Genomic DNA, 19,024 nt, shown 5'->3' on the forward strand with positions numbered 1-19,024 from the left:
ACGACTCTTGTGACCGGCGAGGCGGTTTTGCCGGCGCCTCAGAGCGTTGGTTCTTGGTGCAGAGTCAGAAAAGCACCATCAATCTTAACGCCGCTGATTTAGTCGGTGCAGTGGGTTGCTCATATTTCAGCGCTGAGAATCAATAAGTTGGACGTCCACTCAGAAACCCAATTACAAAGACGGTAATTATAAAGACCACAGATGGATAAATCTACAACGAAGGGAAGAAAACAGTCAAAAAAGCCTGAGAATACCCAAGATCAGAACGCCTCTTCCTCAGCAGGGGATCCCAGTTCCTCATCAGCAACGAAACAAGGCTTGATGGAGAACGAGTGTGTTCCAATTACAGAAGCAGGTTTCAAAACGTGGATAATAAGAAACTTCTGTGAATTAAAAGAACTTGTTCTAACACAATCTAAAGAAACTAAGAACTTGGAAAAAAGGTTTGACGAAATGTCAAAAAGAATACAAAATTTAGAGAGGAAAATAAGTGAATTGATGGAGCTGAAAAACACAATACAAGAACTACATGAAGTATGCACAAGTTTTAACAGCCGAATTGATCAAGCAGAAGAAAGGATATCAGAGGTCGAAGACCAACTTAATGAAATAAAACTAGAAGACTAGATTAGAGAAAATAGGATAAAAAGGAATGAGCAAAGTCTCCAAGAAATATGGGACTATGTGAAAAGACCTAATCTACGCTTGATAGGTGAACCTCAATGTGACGAAGAGAATGAATCCAAGCTGGAAAATATGCTTCAGGATATTATTCAGGAAAATTTTCCCAACTTAGTAAGGCAGGATAATATTCAACTCCAGGTAATACAGAGAACACCACAAAGATATTCCTCAAGAAGAGCAACTCCAAGGCACATAATCGTCAGATTCACCAGGGTTGAAATGAAGGAGAAAATACTAAGGCAGCCAGAGAGAAAGGTCAGGTTACCCACAAAGGGAAGCCTATCAGACTTACAGCAGATCTATCAGCAGAAACCCTACAAGCCAGAAGAGAGTGGGGACCAATATTCAACATCCTTAAAGAAAAGAACTTTCAACCAAGAATTTCACATCCAGCCAAACTAAGCTTCATAAGTGAAGGAAAAATAAAGTTTTTTGTGAACAAGCAAGCACTCAGAGAATTCATCACCACCAGGCCTGCTTTACAAGAGCTTCTGAAAGAACCACTACACATAGAAAGGAACAAACAGTATCAGCCTTTCTAAAAAATACCAAAAAGTAAAGAACATTAATATAATGAAGAATTTATATCAACGAATTGGCAAATGGCAATATTAAACTCACATATATTATTATTAATTCTAAATTTAAATTGACTAAATTCCCCAATTCAAAGACAGACAGCCAATTTGGACAAAAAACTACAACTGTATGCTGCATCCAGACCCATCTCACATTCAAGGATACACAAAGACTCAAAACAAAGGATGGAGAGAGACTTACCAACTAACCAGAGAGCAAATATAAATAAATAAAAAGCAGAAGTTACAATTTTTGCCTCTGATAAAATAGTATTTAAAGCAACAAAGATCAAAAGAAGCAAAGAAGGACATTATATAATGATAAAAGAATCAATGCAACAACAAGAAGAGTTAAAGGTCCTAAATATATACGCACCCAATACAGGAATACCCAGACATACAAGACTTATAAAGAGACTTAGACTCCCACACAATAATAGTGGGAGACTTCAACATTAATATTAGTCAGATCAATGAGACAGAAAATTAACAACGATATCCAAGACTTGAACTCAGATCTGGAACAAGTAAACATAATTAACATTTATAGAACTCTCCACTTTACACAAAATATACACTCTTATCAGTACCACATCATATTGACTTAGAAGTTTAAACGAAATGTTGGTTGGCTCCTTGTTTGTTACTCTCTTCCCTCATTTTCTTTCATGTCTCCATTATTAAGGATAATTATAGGCATACCCATATTTAGACTGCATTCTAGCCCGGGCAACAAAGCAATACCCCTATTCTCTCTCCCTCTTCCTCTTTCTCTTTCTTCCTCTTCTTTATTCTTTTTCTTATTATTCTTTTTCTCTTTCTAAAAAAAAAAAAAGATTTTTTTCATCATGACCAAGTGGGATTTATCCTAGTGATACAAGGATGGTTCGACATGCAAATCAATCAATTTAATACAAAAAAAAAAAAAAAAAGAAAAAGAAAAAAGAAACAAACACTAAAACAGCAATGGCATTAAAGCTGTTCAGAATGAACACAGAACAGAACTAAAGGACATTATAATGGATTACAAAGAGGATTTTCTATAGCTTTGCAAAAGTATCTAAATCCTACACATCCTTTTAACAGCAATTTTCATTACTGAAGACATGACTTCAGTACAAAAAGAAAAGTCCAAACTGTCAGCTTTCAGTCCTCCACATTCCCCTCTTTAATATGGCATTTTGCACTATATACATTAATGAAAATTTGAAACAAACAAAAGAACTTTAGTCAAAAGAAAAAAAAAAAAAAAGAAATCATTAACAAGAAAGTTATGTAAAAAACCCACAAATATGTGAAAATTAACAACACACTCTTAAATAATCAATGATTTTATAAATCAGAAAGAAAATAAAAAACTGAGACGAACGAAAATGAAGACACACATATAACAAGTTATAAGATTCAGCTAAAGCAGTGCTTAGAGGGAAATTTATGGATATAAATACCTATATTAAGAAAGACAAGGCCAGGCACAGTGGCTCATGCCTGTAATCCCAATGCTTTCAGAGGCTAAAGTGGGATGACTGCTTGAGGCCAGTAGTTCAAGACCAGCCTGCACAACATTAGAAGACTCCCATCTCAAAAATAAAATGTTTTAAAAATAGAAAGAAGAAAGATCTCAAATCAGTCACACAACCTACTTTAAAACAGTGGCAGAAAGAGTAAAAGGTATGAGGGTTCTTTATAAGGTGATTAAAATGTTCTAAAATTGACTGTGGTGATAATTTCACATACCTATAGACAAATGAAAAACCACTAAATTTTATATTTTAAATGCGTGAATGGTATGGTATGTGAATTCTATCTCAATAATGCTCAACAAGTAAAGACGAAGTAAAAATTTTTCCAGATATAATTTTCAGGTAGTAGGCTTGCCATACTGAGAATGCTAAAGCTGAAAGGAAAGGGTAACTGGAATCCACAAGAAAAAATGAAGAGGAGCAGAAATAGTAATCATGTGGATAAACACAAAAGACTATATATGTGAATATTTTTTCTTTCCTTGCATTTCTAAGAACGTAAGATTGTTTAAAGGAATAATTATAACATGGAATTACTGTGTTTATAACATATTTAGATGTAATATATGTGAAAATCATAGCACAAAAAAGATGGGCAGCAAAGTTGTTATATATTTTAAATCGATATTGACTTGAAATAGATTGCAATACACTAAATAGATATACTGTGATCTCTAAAAGAAAAAATTCTCAAATATCTAAAAAAACACACAGAGGAAATAAAAAGTATACTTTTAAAACACAAAATAGCAAAGGAGGAACAGAGGAGCAACAACAAAAAGACATGAGAAATATAGAAAGCAAATGGCAAAATAAAAAACATAAATCTGTCATACCAAAAATTACATTACATGTGAGTGAACTAAACATTTCAATCAAAAGGCAAAAGATGTTAAAGTAGATAAAAAGCAAGATATAATAGTACACTGTCCAAAAAAGACTATTTAAGAAAAACAAACATACTGAAAATAAAGGGTTGGGAAAAGTGCCATGTAATCAGTAATCATGGAAGAGGAAGAACGGATAAATTAATAGTAGAAGGAATATATAGCAATTATAAATGAATATCACCTAGCAACAGAGCCTGAAAATATACAAAGCAAAAACGGACAAAGAAAGAGATAGCAGAGCAAATGTAGTTAGAAATTTTAATACTCTTTTCCAAGAAACTGATAGAAAACTAGATAGAAAACCAGGAGGGATACATAATATTTAAACATTATGAAACAATATGACCAAACTGAATTTATAGAACATTTCCCTAAACAGCAGAATGCACATTATTTTAAGAGTATATAGAACATTTCCATGTTAGATCACATGCTGAGCCATGGACCTATCTTTAATACATTAAAAAGCCATAAAATCATACAAAGTACCTTCTCCAAATTAAGCAATAGCTTCTTGGCTATGACATCAAAAGTGCAAATGACCAAAAGAAGAAAAAAGATCAGTTGGACTCCATCAAAATTTAGAACTTTTATTCTCAAAGGATACCATCAGAAAAGGGGGGAAAAAAAAAAAGACAATTCATCAATAAAAAAATCAGATAACCAATTAAAAACTGGGAAAGCAATTTGAACAGACATATATCTAATAAAGATAAGAAACCAAAAGATGTCATTTATATGAAGCATCCAGAACAGGTATATTGCTAGGGACAGCAAGTAAATTTAGTGGTTGCCACTGTCTGGGAGAGTGATTGCTAATGAACATCGGGTTTCTTTTTAAAGTGATGCACAACTTTGTGAATATTCTAACAGCTGAAATGGACACTAATGATACATAAATGATATCTCAAAAAAGCTATCATTAAAAATAAGTATAATCTCTAACCACAACAGAATTAAAGTAAAAATCACCAGAAGAAGAAATCTAGGAAACTCCCTAATTTGTGAAAGTAAAACAGCACATTTTAAAATACTCCATGGGTCATGAGAATGAGAAGACAACTCACAGACTGGGAGAAAATATTTCAAAAGACATACTGGACAAAGGACTGTTTAAATATTTTTAAGACTCAACCATAAGAAAGCAAGCCAATTTAAAAATGGGAAAGATCTAAATAGATCTTTTTAAGTTAGCCATGAACAGTAAAAAGAAAATTAAGACAATAATTCATGTACAATAGTATCAAAAAGTATAAAATACTTAGGAACAAGTTGTAAAAATAAAGAAGGACAAGACCTGTGCACTGGAGACTACAAAATATTGCTGAGAGAAATTAAGTAAAACCTATAAAATGGAGAGATATACCATGTTCAATACCTGGATAATTCAATATTTTTAAGATGGCATTTCTCCCTAAAAGATTCAACACAATCTCTCTCAAAATCTAAGCAGATGTTTTTGTAAAAATTGACAAATGACTTCCAACTTTATTTGGAAATTTAAAGGACACAGAATATATAAAATTTTCAAGAAAAAGATTTTAAAATGGAGGACTTACAGCATGTATTAGGGTTCTCTAGAAGGACAGAACTAATGGAATAGATACAGACACACTCTCAAATAATATATAAAGGGGAATTTATTAACTATTAACTCACATGAGCACAAGGTCCCACAATAGGCCATCTGCAGGCTGAAGAGCAAGGAGAGCCAGTCTGAGTTCCAAAACTGAAGAACTTGGAGTCCAATGTTCAAGGGCATCCAGCATGGGAAAAAGATGTAGACTGGGGCCAGGAGCAGTGGCTCACACCTGTAATCCCAGCACTTTGGGAGGCCAAGGTGGGTCAATCACCTGAGGTCAGGAGTTTGAGACCAGCCTGGCCATCATTGCAAAACTCCATCTCTACTAAAAATACAAAAATTAGCCAGGGGTGGTGGTGCATGCCTGGAGTCCCATCTACTCAGGAGGCTGAGGAAGGAGGATGGCTTGTACCCAGGATGTGGAGGTTGCAGTGAACTGAAATTGCAGCACTGTACTCCAGCCTGGCTGATAGAGTGAGACTCCATGTCAGAAAAAAAAAAAAAAAAAAAAAAAAAGATGTAGGTTGGGAGACTAGGCCGGTCACTCTTTTCACATTTTTCTGCCTGTTTATATTCTAGCAATGCTGGCAGCTGATTAGATTGTGCCTACCCAGATTAAGGATAGGTCTGCCTTTCCCAAACCACTGACTCAAATGTTAATCTCCTTTGGCAGTACTCTCACAGACATACTTTGTATCCTTCAATTCAATCAAGTTGACACTCAGTATTAACAATCACACAGTACATGATTTTAAAACTTACTATAAAGTTATAGTAATCAGTACAGAGTTATATTGGTATATAGACATATAAGCATTCCTTTTTCTCCATAACTTTGCCAGCAACTCTGTAATTTTTATACTTTTTAATAGACATTCTGACTGGTATGAATGGTATCTCATTGTACTTTTGATTTGCATTTCCCTAATGATTGGTGATATTGAGTATTTTTTTATATGCCTGTTGGCCACATGCATGTCTTCTTTTGAAAAGTGTCTGTTCATGTCCTTTGCCCACTTTTTAATGGGGTTATTTAAGTTCCTTATAGGTTGTGGATATTAGGTCTTTGTCAGATGCATAACTTGCAAATATTTTCTCTCATTCTGTAGATCATCTGTTTATTCCCTTCATAGTTTCTTTCGTTGTGCAGAAGCTCTTCAGTTTAGTTAGGTCCCACTTGTCAATTTTTGTTTCTGTTGCAATTACTTTTAAGGACTTAGCCATAAATCCTCTGCAAAGGCCCTATCAAGAAGAGTATTTCCTAGGTTTTCTTCTAGGATTTTTATAGATTGAGGTCTAATGTGTAAGTTTTTAATCCATCTTGAGTTAATTTTTGTATATGGTGATAGATAGGGATCCAGTTTCATTCTGCGTATGGTATGGATAGCCAGTTATTGAATAGGAAGTCTTTTTCCTCATTGCTTATTTTTGTTTACCTTGTCAAAGATCACATGGCAGGGGTGCAGCTTTATTTCTGGATTCTCTATTCTGTTCCATTGGTTTATGTGTCTGCTTTTGTACTGTATCATGCTGTTTTGGTTACAGTAGCCTTGTGGTATAGTTTGAAGTCAGGTAATATAACTCCAACTTTGTTCTTTTTGCTTAAGATTGTTTTAACTTTTCAGTTCTCTTTTGGTTCCATATGAATCTTAAAATAGTTTTGTTCTAAATCTGTGAAAAATGATGTTGGTAGTTTGACAAGAATAACACCGAATCTGTAAATTGTTTTGGCTAGTATGGCCATTTTAACAATGTTAATTCTTCCTATCCATGAGTATGGAATGTTTTTCCATTTGTGTTGTCTCTGATTTTTTTCAGTAATGTTTTGTAGTTCTCATCGTAGAGATATTTTTACCTCCTGAATTAGCTGTATATTATTATTTTGGCAGCTATTGTAAATGGAGCTACATTCTCGATTTGGCCCTCAGCTTGAACATTGTTGATGTACAGAAATGCTGCTTGAAGATCAGCTGTTTGAAAATACACATTCAGCAGATAAAAAAGACAAAAGAGCAAAAAGGAGCAAAGACTGCCTATAAGATATAGAAGAGTACCTCAAAAAACCAAATGTAAGAATTCCTGTGTTTATGAGGGAGCAGATCAAGAACACGGGATAAAAAGCTTATTCAAAGAAACAACAGAAAACTTTCCAAAACTTGAGAAACATATAAATATCCATGTACAAAAAGGTCTTAGAACACCAAACAGATTTAACTCATATATCACATAGAATAAAACTCAAAAAGGTCAATGACAAAGAGAATACCCTAAAATTAGCTACAGAAAAGAAGCAAATAATGTATAAAAAAGCTCCAATTCATCTGGAAACAGACTTCTCAATGGAAACCATGCAGGCAGGAGGGAGTGGAATGGCATTTTCAAAGTGCCCAATGGGGGGAAAAAAGCTCTGCCAACCAAATATTTTGTATCCAGAAAAAAAATTGTTATTTAAATATGAAGTAAAGTCTTTCCCAGACAAATGAAAACAGAAAATTCACCCCACCAGACCCACCTTGCAAAAAAACACTAAAGGGAGTTCTTCCATCTGGAGGAAAATACAAAATACTAGTGTGCAAAAGAAAAAATGTTCAAGGTATTAAAACCACTGGTAAAATTAAGTACACAGACAAACACAGAATAATCTATTACTGTATTTATGGTGTACTATCCAGTCATAACTCTAGTATGAAGCTCCAAAGACAAATTTATCAAAAGCAATAACAGCTACAGCAACCTGTTAAGAGATAAGCAATATAAAAACATATCAAATAAGATAACTAAAAGTCAAAATGTTGGGAGATTAAGTTAAAGTGTAGAATTTGTGTGTGTGTGTGTGTGTGTGTGTGTGTGTGTGTGTGTGTGTTTTGCTTTTGTTTCCATTCTTTGTCTATGCTCTAATTGTCATCTCTTTAAAATAATTTGTTATATCTATAAGATTTTTTGCAAGAATCATGGTAATTATAGTATAAAACATATAACATATTCACTAAAAATAAATATCAATAAAGTAAAATATACTACCAGAGATAATCACTTAACTACAAAGGAAGACAATTAGAAATAAAGGAAAAGAGAAGTCTCAAAGCAAGAAGAAAACAAGGGATAAAATGGTAGCAGTAAGTCCATACTTATTTATAATCACGCTAAATGTAAATGACCTCAATTGTCCAATCAAAATGCACACAGTGGGCAGGGCATGGTGGCTCATGCCTGATATTCCAGCACTTTGGGAGGCTGAGGTGGGTGGATCACGAGGTCAAGAGATCAAGACCATCCTGGCCAACAAGGTGTAACCCTGTCTCTACTAAACATACAAAAAAAAAAAAAAAAAAATAGCTGGGTGTGATGGCATGCACCTGTAGTCCCAGCTACTTGGGAGGCTGAGGCAGGAGAATTGCTTGAACTTGGAGGCAGAGGCTGCAGTGAGCTTGAGATTGCACCACTGCACTCCAGCCTGGCGACAGAGCAAGATTCTGTCTCAAAAATAAAAATAAAATAAAAAATAAATAAATAAGGCACAGAGTGGCTTAATGGATAAAAAAGTAAGACCCAACTATATGCTGCCTTCAGGGAACCCATTTCACTTACAAATATACACAAAGACTCAAGCTGAAAGTTAAATATATTCCTTGTAACTGAAAACTAAAAAAGATCAAGAGTAGCTGTACTTACATCAGATAAAACAGACTATAAATCAAAGACTGTAAAAAAAGAAAAAGAGGGTCACTATATAATGATAAAGGTAGCAATTCAGCAAGAAGATATAACAATTATAGATACCTATGAACCCAACACCAGAGTCCCCAAGTATATAAAGTTAACACTTGCTTTTAACTTTTACTGTGTTATAGTAACAGTTAGGAGACTCTAATATGCCACTCTTGTAATAGACAAATCACCTAGACAGAAAATCAACAAAGCAAGAGCAAAATTAAACTATGCACTAGATCTAATAGACCTAATCAACATTTATTAGAACATTTCAACCTACTGCTACAGAATATACACATTTCAACCTATTGCTACAGAATATACTCTTTTCACCAGCACATGAAACATTTTTCCAGAACAGACTGTATCTTAGGCTACAAAACAAGTCTAAACAAATTCAGAAAAATACAAATCACATCAAGTATCTTTTCTGACCACATGGAATAAAACTAGAAATTAATAATAAAAGGAATTTGGAAAATACACAAACATATGGAAATTAAATAACATGCTATTCAATGACCAATGGGTAAAGAAATTAAGAAGAAAATTTAAAAATTTCTTGAAACAAATGAACATGAGAATACAATATACCAAAACCTATGAGATAGAGCAAAAGCAGTACTGAGAGGGAAGGTTACAGCAATAAATGCCTATATCAAAAAAGTAGAAAGAGTTCAAATAAAAAAATCTAATGATGCCCCTTGAAGAACTAGAAAATCAAGAATAGGCCGGACGTGGTGGATCACACCTATAATCCCAGCACTTTGGGAGGCTGAGATGGGCGGATCACTTGAAGTCAGTAGTTTCAGAGCAGTCTGGCCAACATGGTAAAACCTCATCTCTACCAAAAATACAAAAATTAGCCAGGCATGATGGTGCACTCCTGTAGTCCCAACTACTTGGGGAGTTGAAGTGGGAGAATTGCTTTAACCCAGGAGGCAGAGGTTGCAGTGAGCAAAGATCACACCATTGCACTCTAGCTTGGGTGATATGGTGAAACTCCATCTCCAAAAAAGAAAGAAAGAAAGAAATAATAAACCAAATCGCAAATTAGTAGAAAAAAAGAAATAAAGATCAAAGCAGAAATATATGAAATTAAAATTTTAAAAAATATGGAAGAGGCCAGGCATAGTAGCTCACATCTGAAAACCTAGCACTTTGGGAGGCCAAGGCAGGCAGATTACTTGAGCCCAGGAGTTCAAAACCAGCCTGGGTAACATGGTGAAACCCGAACTCTACAAAAAATACAATAATTAGCCAGGTGTGGTGGCATGTGCCTATAGTCCCAGCTACATGGAGGGCTGAGGTGGGAGGATTGCTTAAGCCTAGGAAATCAAGCCTGCAATGAGCTGTGATCATGCCACTATACTCCAGACTGGATGACAGAGTGAGACCCTGTCTCTAAAAACCAAAAACAAAAACCACAGAAGGTCAATAAAATGAAAACCTGTTTTTTTGAAAAAATAAACAAAAGCAACAAACCTTTAGCTAGACTAAGAGAGCTCCAAATAAAATAATCAAAAATTAAAAAGGAGATATAACAACTGAAACCTCAGAAACACAAAGAATCATTAAAGAATATTATGAACTACTATATGCAAAACAAATTTGAAAACCTAGAAAAATTGGATAGATTCCTGGACACATACAACCTACCACGATTGAAACATGAAGAAACAGAAAACCTCAACAAACGAATAATGAATAACAAGATAAAAGCCATAATAAAAAGTTTACCATCAAAGAAGTGCCCAAGACCTGATGGATTCACTGTTGTAGACTACCAAACATTTAAAGAAAACTAATACCAATCCTACTCAAACGCTTCAAAAATACTGAAAAGGAAGGAATACCTCCAAACTCATTCAAAGGGGCCAGCATTACCCTGATACCAAAATCATATAAGGAACCAACAAAAAATGGAAAATTACAGGCCAATATAGTTTGATATATTGATATAATATGAACACAGAGGCAAAAATCCAGCAAACTGAATTCAACAACACATTAAAAGATCATTTGTCATGATCAAGTGGAACAAGGATGATTCAACTTATGTGTGTCCGTAAACATAATATATCACAATAACAGATTCAAGAACAAAAACCATATGATTATTTCCATGGATGCCAGAAAAGCAGTCAATAAAATGCAACATCCCTTTATAACAACAACAACAACAACAAAAAACAACCCTCATCAAAGGTATAGAAGGAACATACTTCAAAACAGAAAAAGCCATATAGCATACTCAACAGGGAAAAATTGAAGGCCTTTTCTCTAAAGTCTGGAAAAGACAATGATGCCCACTTTTACCAACATTATTCAACATAATCCTGGAAGTCCTGGCCAGAGCAATTAAGCAAGAGAAAGAAATAAAGAGTATCCAAATTGGAAAATAAAGTCATATTAACCTTGTTCTCAGATGACATGATCTTACATAAAAAAAAAAAAAACCTAAATTCTCCACCAAAAAACTATTAGAAATGATAAATTCAGCAAAGTTGCAGGATAAAAAAATCAACATGCAAATCAGTAAAGTTACAGCATAAAAAATCAACATACAAATGTCAATAACATTTATGTATAACATAACTGAACAGTATGAATCTCAAAAAGAGTGATTTTTGTATGAGAATGAATAATATAGGGTCAAAGAATAATCTGAAAAATAATTCAAAAAAGTAATCCCATTTACAATGGTTAAAAAAAAAAAATCCCAGGAATCAATCTAAACAAGTGAAATATCTAGGCAAGGAAGACCATAAAACTCTGATGAAAAAAATAGAAGAGGACACCAAAAAATGGAAAGGTATTTCAAGTTCACGTACTGGAAGAATTAATGCTGTTAAAATGACAATACTACCCAAAGTAATTTTGAGATTCAATGCAATCCTTATCAAAACACCAATGACATTCTTCAGAGAAACAACAATAAAAAGATACTAAACTTTATATGAAACCACAAAAGACTCCAAATAGCAAAGTAATCCAAAGCAAAAAGAACAAAGCTGGAAGCATCACACTACCTGACTTCAAAACACACTACAGAGCTACAGTAACCCAAACAGCAGGGTACTAGCATAAATACACACACAGAGACCAGTGGAACATAATACATACCCAGATGTAAGTCCACACATTTACAATCAACTCATCTTTGATAAAAGTGCCAAGAATATATTTTGGGGAAAGGACAGTCTTTTTAATCAATGATGCTGGGAAAGCTGGATTAACTATACATGAAAGAATGAAATGAAACTAGGCCCCCATCTCTCATGACACACAAAAACCAGATCAAAATGGATTAAAGACTTAATTTAAGACTTCAAATTAAACATTGGGGAAACTCTTCAGGATACTGGTCTGGGCAAAAAAAATTGTGTATGTAACACCTCAAAAGCACAGACAATCAAGCAAAAAATAGAAAACTGAGATCACATTAAGCTAAAATACTTCTACACAGCAAAGAAAACAAAAGTGAAGAGCCAACTCATAGAATGGAAGAGTATATTTGCAAACTATCCAACTGACAAGAGATTAATAACCAGAATATATAAGCAGCTCAAATAGTAGCCAAAAAAAAAAAATCAAATTATTTGATTTTACAATAGGCAAAAGATCTGAATGAATATTTGTGTTTTTTTTTTTGTTTTTTTTTTGTTTTTTTTTGCCTGGGGGATGGATTCTCACTCTGTTATCCAGGCTGGAGTGCAGTGGGGTGATCTTGGCTCACTGCAACCTTCACTTCTTGGGTTCAGGCAATTCTTCTGCCTCAGCCTCCTGAGTAGCTGGGACTACAGGCATGTGCCACTGCACCTGGCTAATTTTTTTGTATTTTTAGTAGAGATGGGGGTTTCACCATGTTAGCCAGGCTGGTTTCAAACTCCTGACCTTGTGATCTGCCCACCTCAGCCTCCCAAAGTACTGGGATTACAGGTGTGAGCCACCACACCTGGCCGGATATTTCTTAAAAGACAACACGCAAATGACCAACGAGTATATGAAAAAATGCTCAATATCACAAATCATTAGAGAAATGCAAATCAAAATTACAATGCAGTATCATCTCATGCCAGTTAAAATAGTTTATATCAAAATGACACACAATAACAAATGCAAGCAAAGATGTGGACAAAGGGGAACTCTCACACACTATTGGTGGAAATGTAAATAATTATAGCCACTATGCAGAACAGTATGGAGGTTCTTCAAAAAACTAAACACAGAACTACCATATGAGAGTAGTGGGGGTGTTAGGAGAAAAAAAAAAAAGCATGAATGAATAACACCTAGTATTTGATAGCACAACAGGGTGACTATAGTCATTAATTTAATGGTATATTTATTATCTACATTATAAAAGAGTATAACTGGATTGTTTGCAACATAAAGGATAAATGCTTGAGGGATGGATACCCCATTTATCATGACACGAATATTACACATTGCATGCCAGTATCAAAATATCCCATGTATACCCAATAAATACATAGATGTAATATGTACCCACAACAATTTTTTTTTAACTATTATACTTTAAGTTCTGGGATATATGTACAGAACATGCAGGTTTGTTACAAAGGTATATATGTGTCATGGTAGTTTGCTGCACACATCAACTTGTCATCTACGTTTTAAGCCCTGCATGCATTAGGTATTTGTCTTAATGCTCTCCCTTCCATTACCCACCACCACCTGACAGGCCCTGGTGTGTGATGTTCCCCTCCCTGTGTCCATGTGTTCTCATTGTTCAGCTCCCACTTATGAGTGAGAACATGCAGTGTTTCGTTTTCTGTTCCTGTGTTAGTGTGCTGAGAATGATGGTTTCCAGCCTCATCCATGTCCCTGCAAAGGACATGAACTCATCATTTTTTATGGCTACATAGTATTCATGATGTATATGTGCCACATTTTCTTTATCTAGTTGATCACTGACGGTCTTTTTGGTTGGTTCCAAGTCTTTGCTATTGTAAATAGTGCTGCAATAAACATATATTTGCATCTGTCTTTATAGTAGAATGATTTATAATCCTTTGGGATTATTTTAAACATATTTTTTTAAAAACTACCATATGATCCAGCAATTCCACTATTAGACATATATATATATATATCCAAAAGAAAAGAAATCAATATATCCAAGAAACATCTGCATTTCCATGTTTATTGCAGCACTGTACACAATAGTCAAAATATGGACTCAACCTAAGTGCCCATCTGTGGATGAATGAATTAAAAGGCATGGTATAAACACATAGTAAAAAATTATTCAGCCATAAAAAAGAATGAAATCCTGTAATTTGCAGCAAAATAGATGGAACCCGAGACCATTATGCTAAGTGAAATAAGCCAAGTACAGAAAGACAAATTTCACATGTTCTAACCTGTATGTAGGAGCTAAACAGTAGATCTCATGAAGATACAGAGTAGACTCGTGGTTACCAGAAAGGAATGAATCAGATGGACGAAGAGGAAAGAAAATAATATACATCTATTATTATCACTGAACTGTACACTTAAAAATGGTAAAGATGGTAAATTATAAACATATATTTTATCTCAACAAGAAATAATTTTTTTTTTTTTTTTTTTAGACGGAGTTTTCGCTCTTGTTACTCAGGCTGGAGTGCAATGGCGCGATCTCGGCTCACCGCAACCTCCGCCTCCTGGGTTCAGGCAATTCTCCTGCCTCAGCCTCCTGAGTAGCTGGGATTACAGGCACGTGCCACTACGCCCAGCTAATTTTTTGTATTTTTAGTAGAGACGGGGTTTCACCATGTTGACCAGGATGGTCTCGATCTCTCGACCTCGTGATCCACCCGCCTCGGCCTCCCAAAGTGCTGGGATCATAGGCTTGAGCCACCGTGCCCGGCCAAGAAATAAAAATTTTTTAAAAACTACAGTAAGAAACCACCACACTTCTGCTAAAATGACTAAGATAAAAAAGACTAACAATATCAAGTTTCAATGAGTATGTGGCAGAATTAGAACCATCATACCCTACCAGTAAGAATGTAAAACTGTTTCCAACCATTTTGGAAAACAGTTTAATGACTACTTAAAAAGTTAAACAGACACTTACCATATGACCCAAAAACTCCATTCCCAGGTGTCCACCCAATAAAAATAAAAACACATCCAAACAAAGACTTGTAAGTGAATGTTCGCTGCCAAAAACTGGAAACAACTCAAATGTTGACCAACTAGGAAGCAGATAAATAAAAGGTAGTACTATATCCACACAATGGAATGCTACTCAACAATTTTTAAAATGAATTACTGACATATGAAATAATATGGGTAGACCTCAAAAATATTTTAAGTAAAAGAAGCCAGAAACATGTTACCATATTTGATGATTCCACTTATATGATATTTCTAGTAAAGAAAAGACTACAGAAATAGAAAAATCGGTGGTTGCATGAAGTTGGAGATGGAAGCAAGGATTGACCATGAATGAACAGGCAAGAAAGAACATTTTCCAGTGACAAGAAATGTTAGAATATTAGATTATGGAAATAGTTACACACTTTACACATACTACAAATTATCCATTTCCACACTTTTAAAAAAGCCTTTTTTGAGGCCCTATGGAGTTAGGCGATCATGTTTTGTGTAACTTTCTGGGATTTTGGTTTAATCCACACCAATAGATGAATATGGAAATATGTAATTCTCTATGTCCAAAGTACTTTTAAAACACTAATTTCATATGGTTCAACCTAAATATTTGGGCAACTATAAAAAGAACTGGAGTAAATGAAGCAAGATTAGTAACAGGCAAGTAAACTTAATTAAAAAAAAGGGAAGGAAACATGAATGGAATTCTGTATAGGCAGAAACTGGGAGAGGAGATTTCTATCATGTGACTAAGCCATTGATGAGACATTTCTTTTCTTCTTCTCCTCCTTCTCCTCCTTCTCCTCCTTCTCCTCCTTCTCCTCCTTCTCCTCCTTCTCCTCCTCCTCCTCCTCCTCCTCCTTCTTCTTCCTTCTCCTTCTTCCTTCTCCTTCTTCCTTCTCCTTCTTCCTTCTCCTCCTTCTCCTCCTTCTCCTCCTTCTCCTCCTCCTCCTCCTCCTTCTTCTCCTCCTCCTTCTTCCTTCTCCTTCTTCCTTCTCCTTCTTCCTTCTCCTTCTCCTTCTCCTTCTCTTCTTCCTCTTTTTTTTTTGAAATGGAGTTTTGCTCTTGTCACCCAGGCTGGAGTGTAATGGCATGATTTTGGCTCACTGTAACCTCTGCCTCCCAGGTTCAAGTGATTCTCCTGCCTCAGCCTCCTAAGTAGCTGGGATTAAAGGCGCCTGCACTACCACACTCAGCTAATTATTTTGTATTTGTAATAGAGACAGGCTTTTATCATGTTGGCCAGGCTGGTCTCGAACCCCTGCCTCCTAAAGTGTTGGGATTACAGGTGTGAGCCACTGCACCCGGCAAGATCCACATTTCTAACCAATGGTAATATTAGCCATTAAGGAACATGTATAGAATGTCAAACTAGTAACAGTAGTTAGCTCTATAGATGAAAAGAAAAACTGGAATTGAACAATACTTCCCTTTAGAGATTCTGGCAACATGGAAGCATCATGTCATAATACCTAAATCTTGCAGGCTATATTATTCATTCACTCTCATACCAAAATCACTCTTTTTGGAGATTCATACCATTCAGTTATTCCAATACTCCCTCATCATCATCACTGTCATTTCCTACCTCCGTGTCACTCTTGTATATTCATTGAGGACTGTGGCACCAAGCTGTCTCTCTCTCAAGCCATTTTCCTGCCATCTTGCCAGAAGAATTCCAGATCCCTAAGATGATCCCAGCTAACATCCTACTCTCTTGGTAGATATTGAGCAAAGTGTTACAAATTCATTTGCCTTCAGGGGTGATGTTGGTAATAATATGAATAAAGCTGAGTATACATAGGGCTTACTGGCATTCTAATTCAAAATTATAAAAAAACACTATGCAAGTTAAACAAAGCTCTTCTGCAAATTAAATTTAACTTGCAATCCATTTCTTTGCTATCTTTCCCAATTCCAGTGTTTGTCAACTTTTTAAAAAATTGTTGTCTTCCATTAATAGATAATAAAGACTCCTTCTTTAAAGTTTTTGAAATTTCAAAATACATCAAATACTGAGACTAAAACCAAACCACAGCAATTATATTACTGAAAATGTTTTTCTAAACTACAATAGTTCACTACCCTTCCCCTGGTCCATTAGGAAATACTACCGTGAAAACTATACCATCTCTGAAATTTAAAAACCAATTATCTCTCCCTTTTTTTTTTTTTTTGAGACAGTCTCACTCTGCCACCTAGGTTAGAGTGCAGTGATACAATGACAGTTTACTGCAGCCTCAACCTCCTGGGCACAAGCAGTCCTCCCGCCTCTGCCTCATGCATAGCTGGGATCACAGGTGCAAGCCACCTCATCTGGCTATTTTTATAGAGACAAGGTCTAGCCATGTGGCCCAGGATGGTCTAGAATTCCCTGACTCAAATGATCCACCTGCCTTGGCCTCCCAAAATGCTGGAACTACAGGCATGAGCCACCGTGTCCAACCATCTCACTATCTTATTTCTAATTCTTATTCTTATTTGAAGTATATTGGCTCTTCAAATTCTGAGAAACCTTCCTATTTCTCTATTTACTAATTTTTTTTTGAGACAAAGTCTCACACTGTTACCCAGGCTGGAGTGCAATGGTGTGATCTCAGCTCACTGCGACCTCCACCTCCCAGGTTCAAGTGATTCTCCTGCCTCAGCTTCCAGAGTAGCTGGGACTACAGGCTCATCCCACCACTCCCAGCTAATTTTTGTACTTTTAGTAGAGATAAGTTTTAACCAAGTTGGCCAGGCTGATGTCAAACCCTTGACCTCAGGTGATCAGCCCGCCTCTGCCTCTTAAAGTGCTGGGATTATAGGCATGAGCCACCATGCCCGGTCTCTTTGTACTGATTTTTTTAACCACCTTTTCTTCTGCAGCTCTACTTAGCAATTCCCAGAATTACACAAGTTAGGGGTCCTTGTCATTTCATATAAATGTTTTCTCAAAGATCATTAACAAAATCTCTCAAGCTCTACTGCTAATGTTCCAAACCATTTGCAGTTTCCAAATAAACCACAATCACATGCTGTACTTTCTACCTAAAATACCTTTCAATTTTTAACTCTTACTCATACTTAAAGATGTATGTCAAGTCATAGCTCCCCTAGTTAGACAGAAAATAGTTTTGATTTCTTTATAAATGAGATACGAAGTAGTATCTCCACTCCTTCCGTGACCTGGAACTTCTCTTGGATTGATAAACTCTGCCTCTAAAAAGCAAATAGTGCCCCTGCCAGCAGGAGTATGAGATAACTTCATTCATAATCTGAAGGATTTTTGCAATTATTCAGCATTTGGTAAACATTTCTTAAAAAATGCAGAACACATTGTATAAAGCAAAGGAGCTACAAGTTTGGCTTTCATAAGTCACCCCAGCATCACATTTCTTAAAAACTGCATAGAAAAAATACCAATTTTAAAAACCAACATTATTGATACATACCTTACTATATCACACATCTATTTATCAAAAGTTTAATGTTCTAACCTGGAATGTCGGAGGCTGTCCTTTTTGTTTTTTGCAGAACACAATGTACATTCACAGCCAACTGCATGGGGCTTGGGTAGAGATACATCCTGTTTTAAGAGCATTGTAAGAATTTCATAGTTGTTACGATGAGCAGCTAAAATGACAGGTGCAACATCCATAGTTGTTGAATACTCAGGATTCTGAATTCGTTCCATTAGTTTCTGAAAAATATTTACATAAATGTCCAAAGTTATTATTTGTGACATCACAAATACAATTATCTAAAGAATGAAATGAAAAAACAGGAAAGCACAAAGAACTTAAGAATTATTTTAAGGAATATGTTAAACATTTTGCTTGGACTAAATTTTTCTTTGAAACCTCAAAACTTAACTGTAATTAATAAATGCAATGTAATCATACCAGACAAAATCTTCAATAGATAACATTCATATAACTAGAGTTCTTT

The 19,024-nt window shown here is 35.3% G+C and overlaps 1 protein-coding gene across 5 annotated transcripts in view; it reads right to left on the reverse strand.

Annotated features, from left to right (window-relative positions):
• The window catches only part of TRPC1 (transient receptor potential cation channel subfamily C member 1), a 90,241-nt gene that overhangs the window by 47,229 nt on the left and 23,988 nt on the right, over window positions 1-19,024 (reverse strand). For all 5 annotated transcript variants that reach the window (XR_012519226.1, XM_003942567.4, XM_003942566.4 and 2 more), the window contains one exon: window positions 18,574-18,776. Coding sequence is in view for 4 of the 5 variants with exons in the window: in XM_003942567.4 (XP_003942616.1) it covers window positions 18,574-18,776 (203 nt within the window). In the remaining variant the exon portion in view is untranslated. The remainder of the gene's footprint in view (window positions 1-18,573; window positions 18,777-19,024) is intronic.

Source organism: Saimiri boliviensis, chromosome 9 (assembly GCF_048565385.1).
Source record: "Saimiri boliviensis isolate mSaiBol1 chromosome 9, mSaiBol1.pri, whole genome shotgun sequence".
Classification (NCBI taxonomy): domain Eukaryota; kingdom Metazoa; phylum Chordata; class Mammalia; order Primates; family Cebidae; genus Saimiri; species Saimiri boliviensis.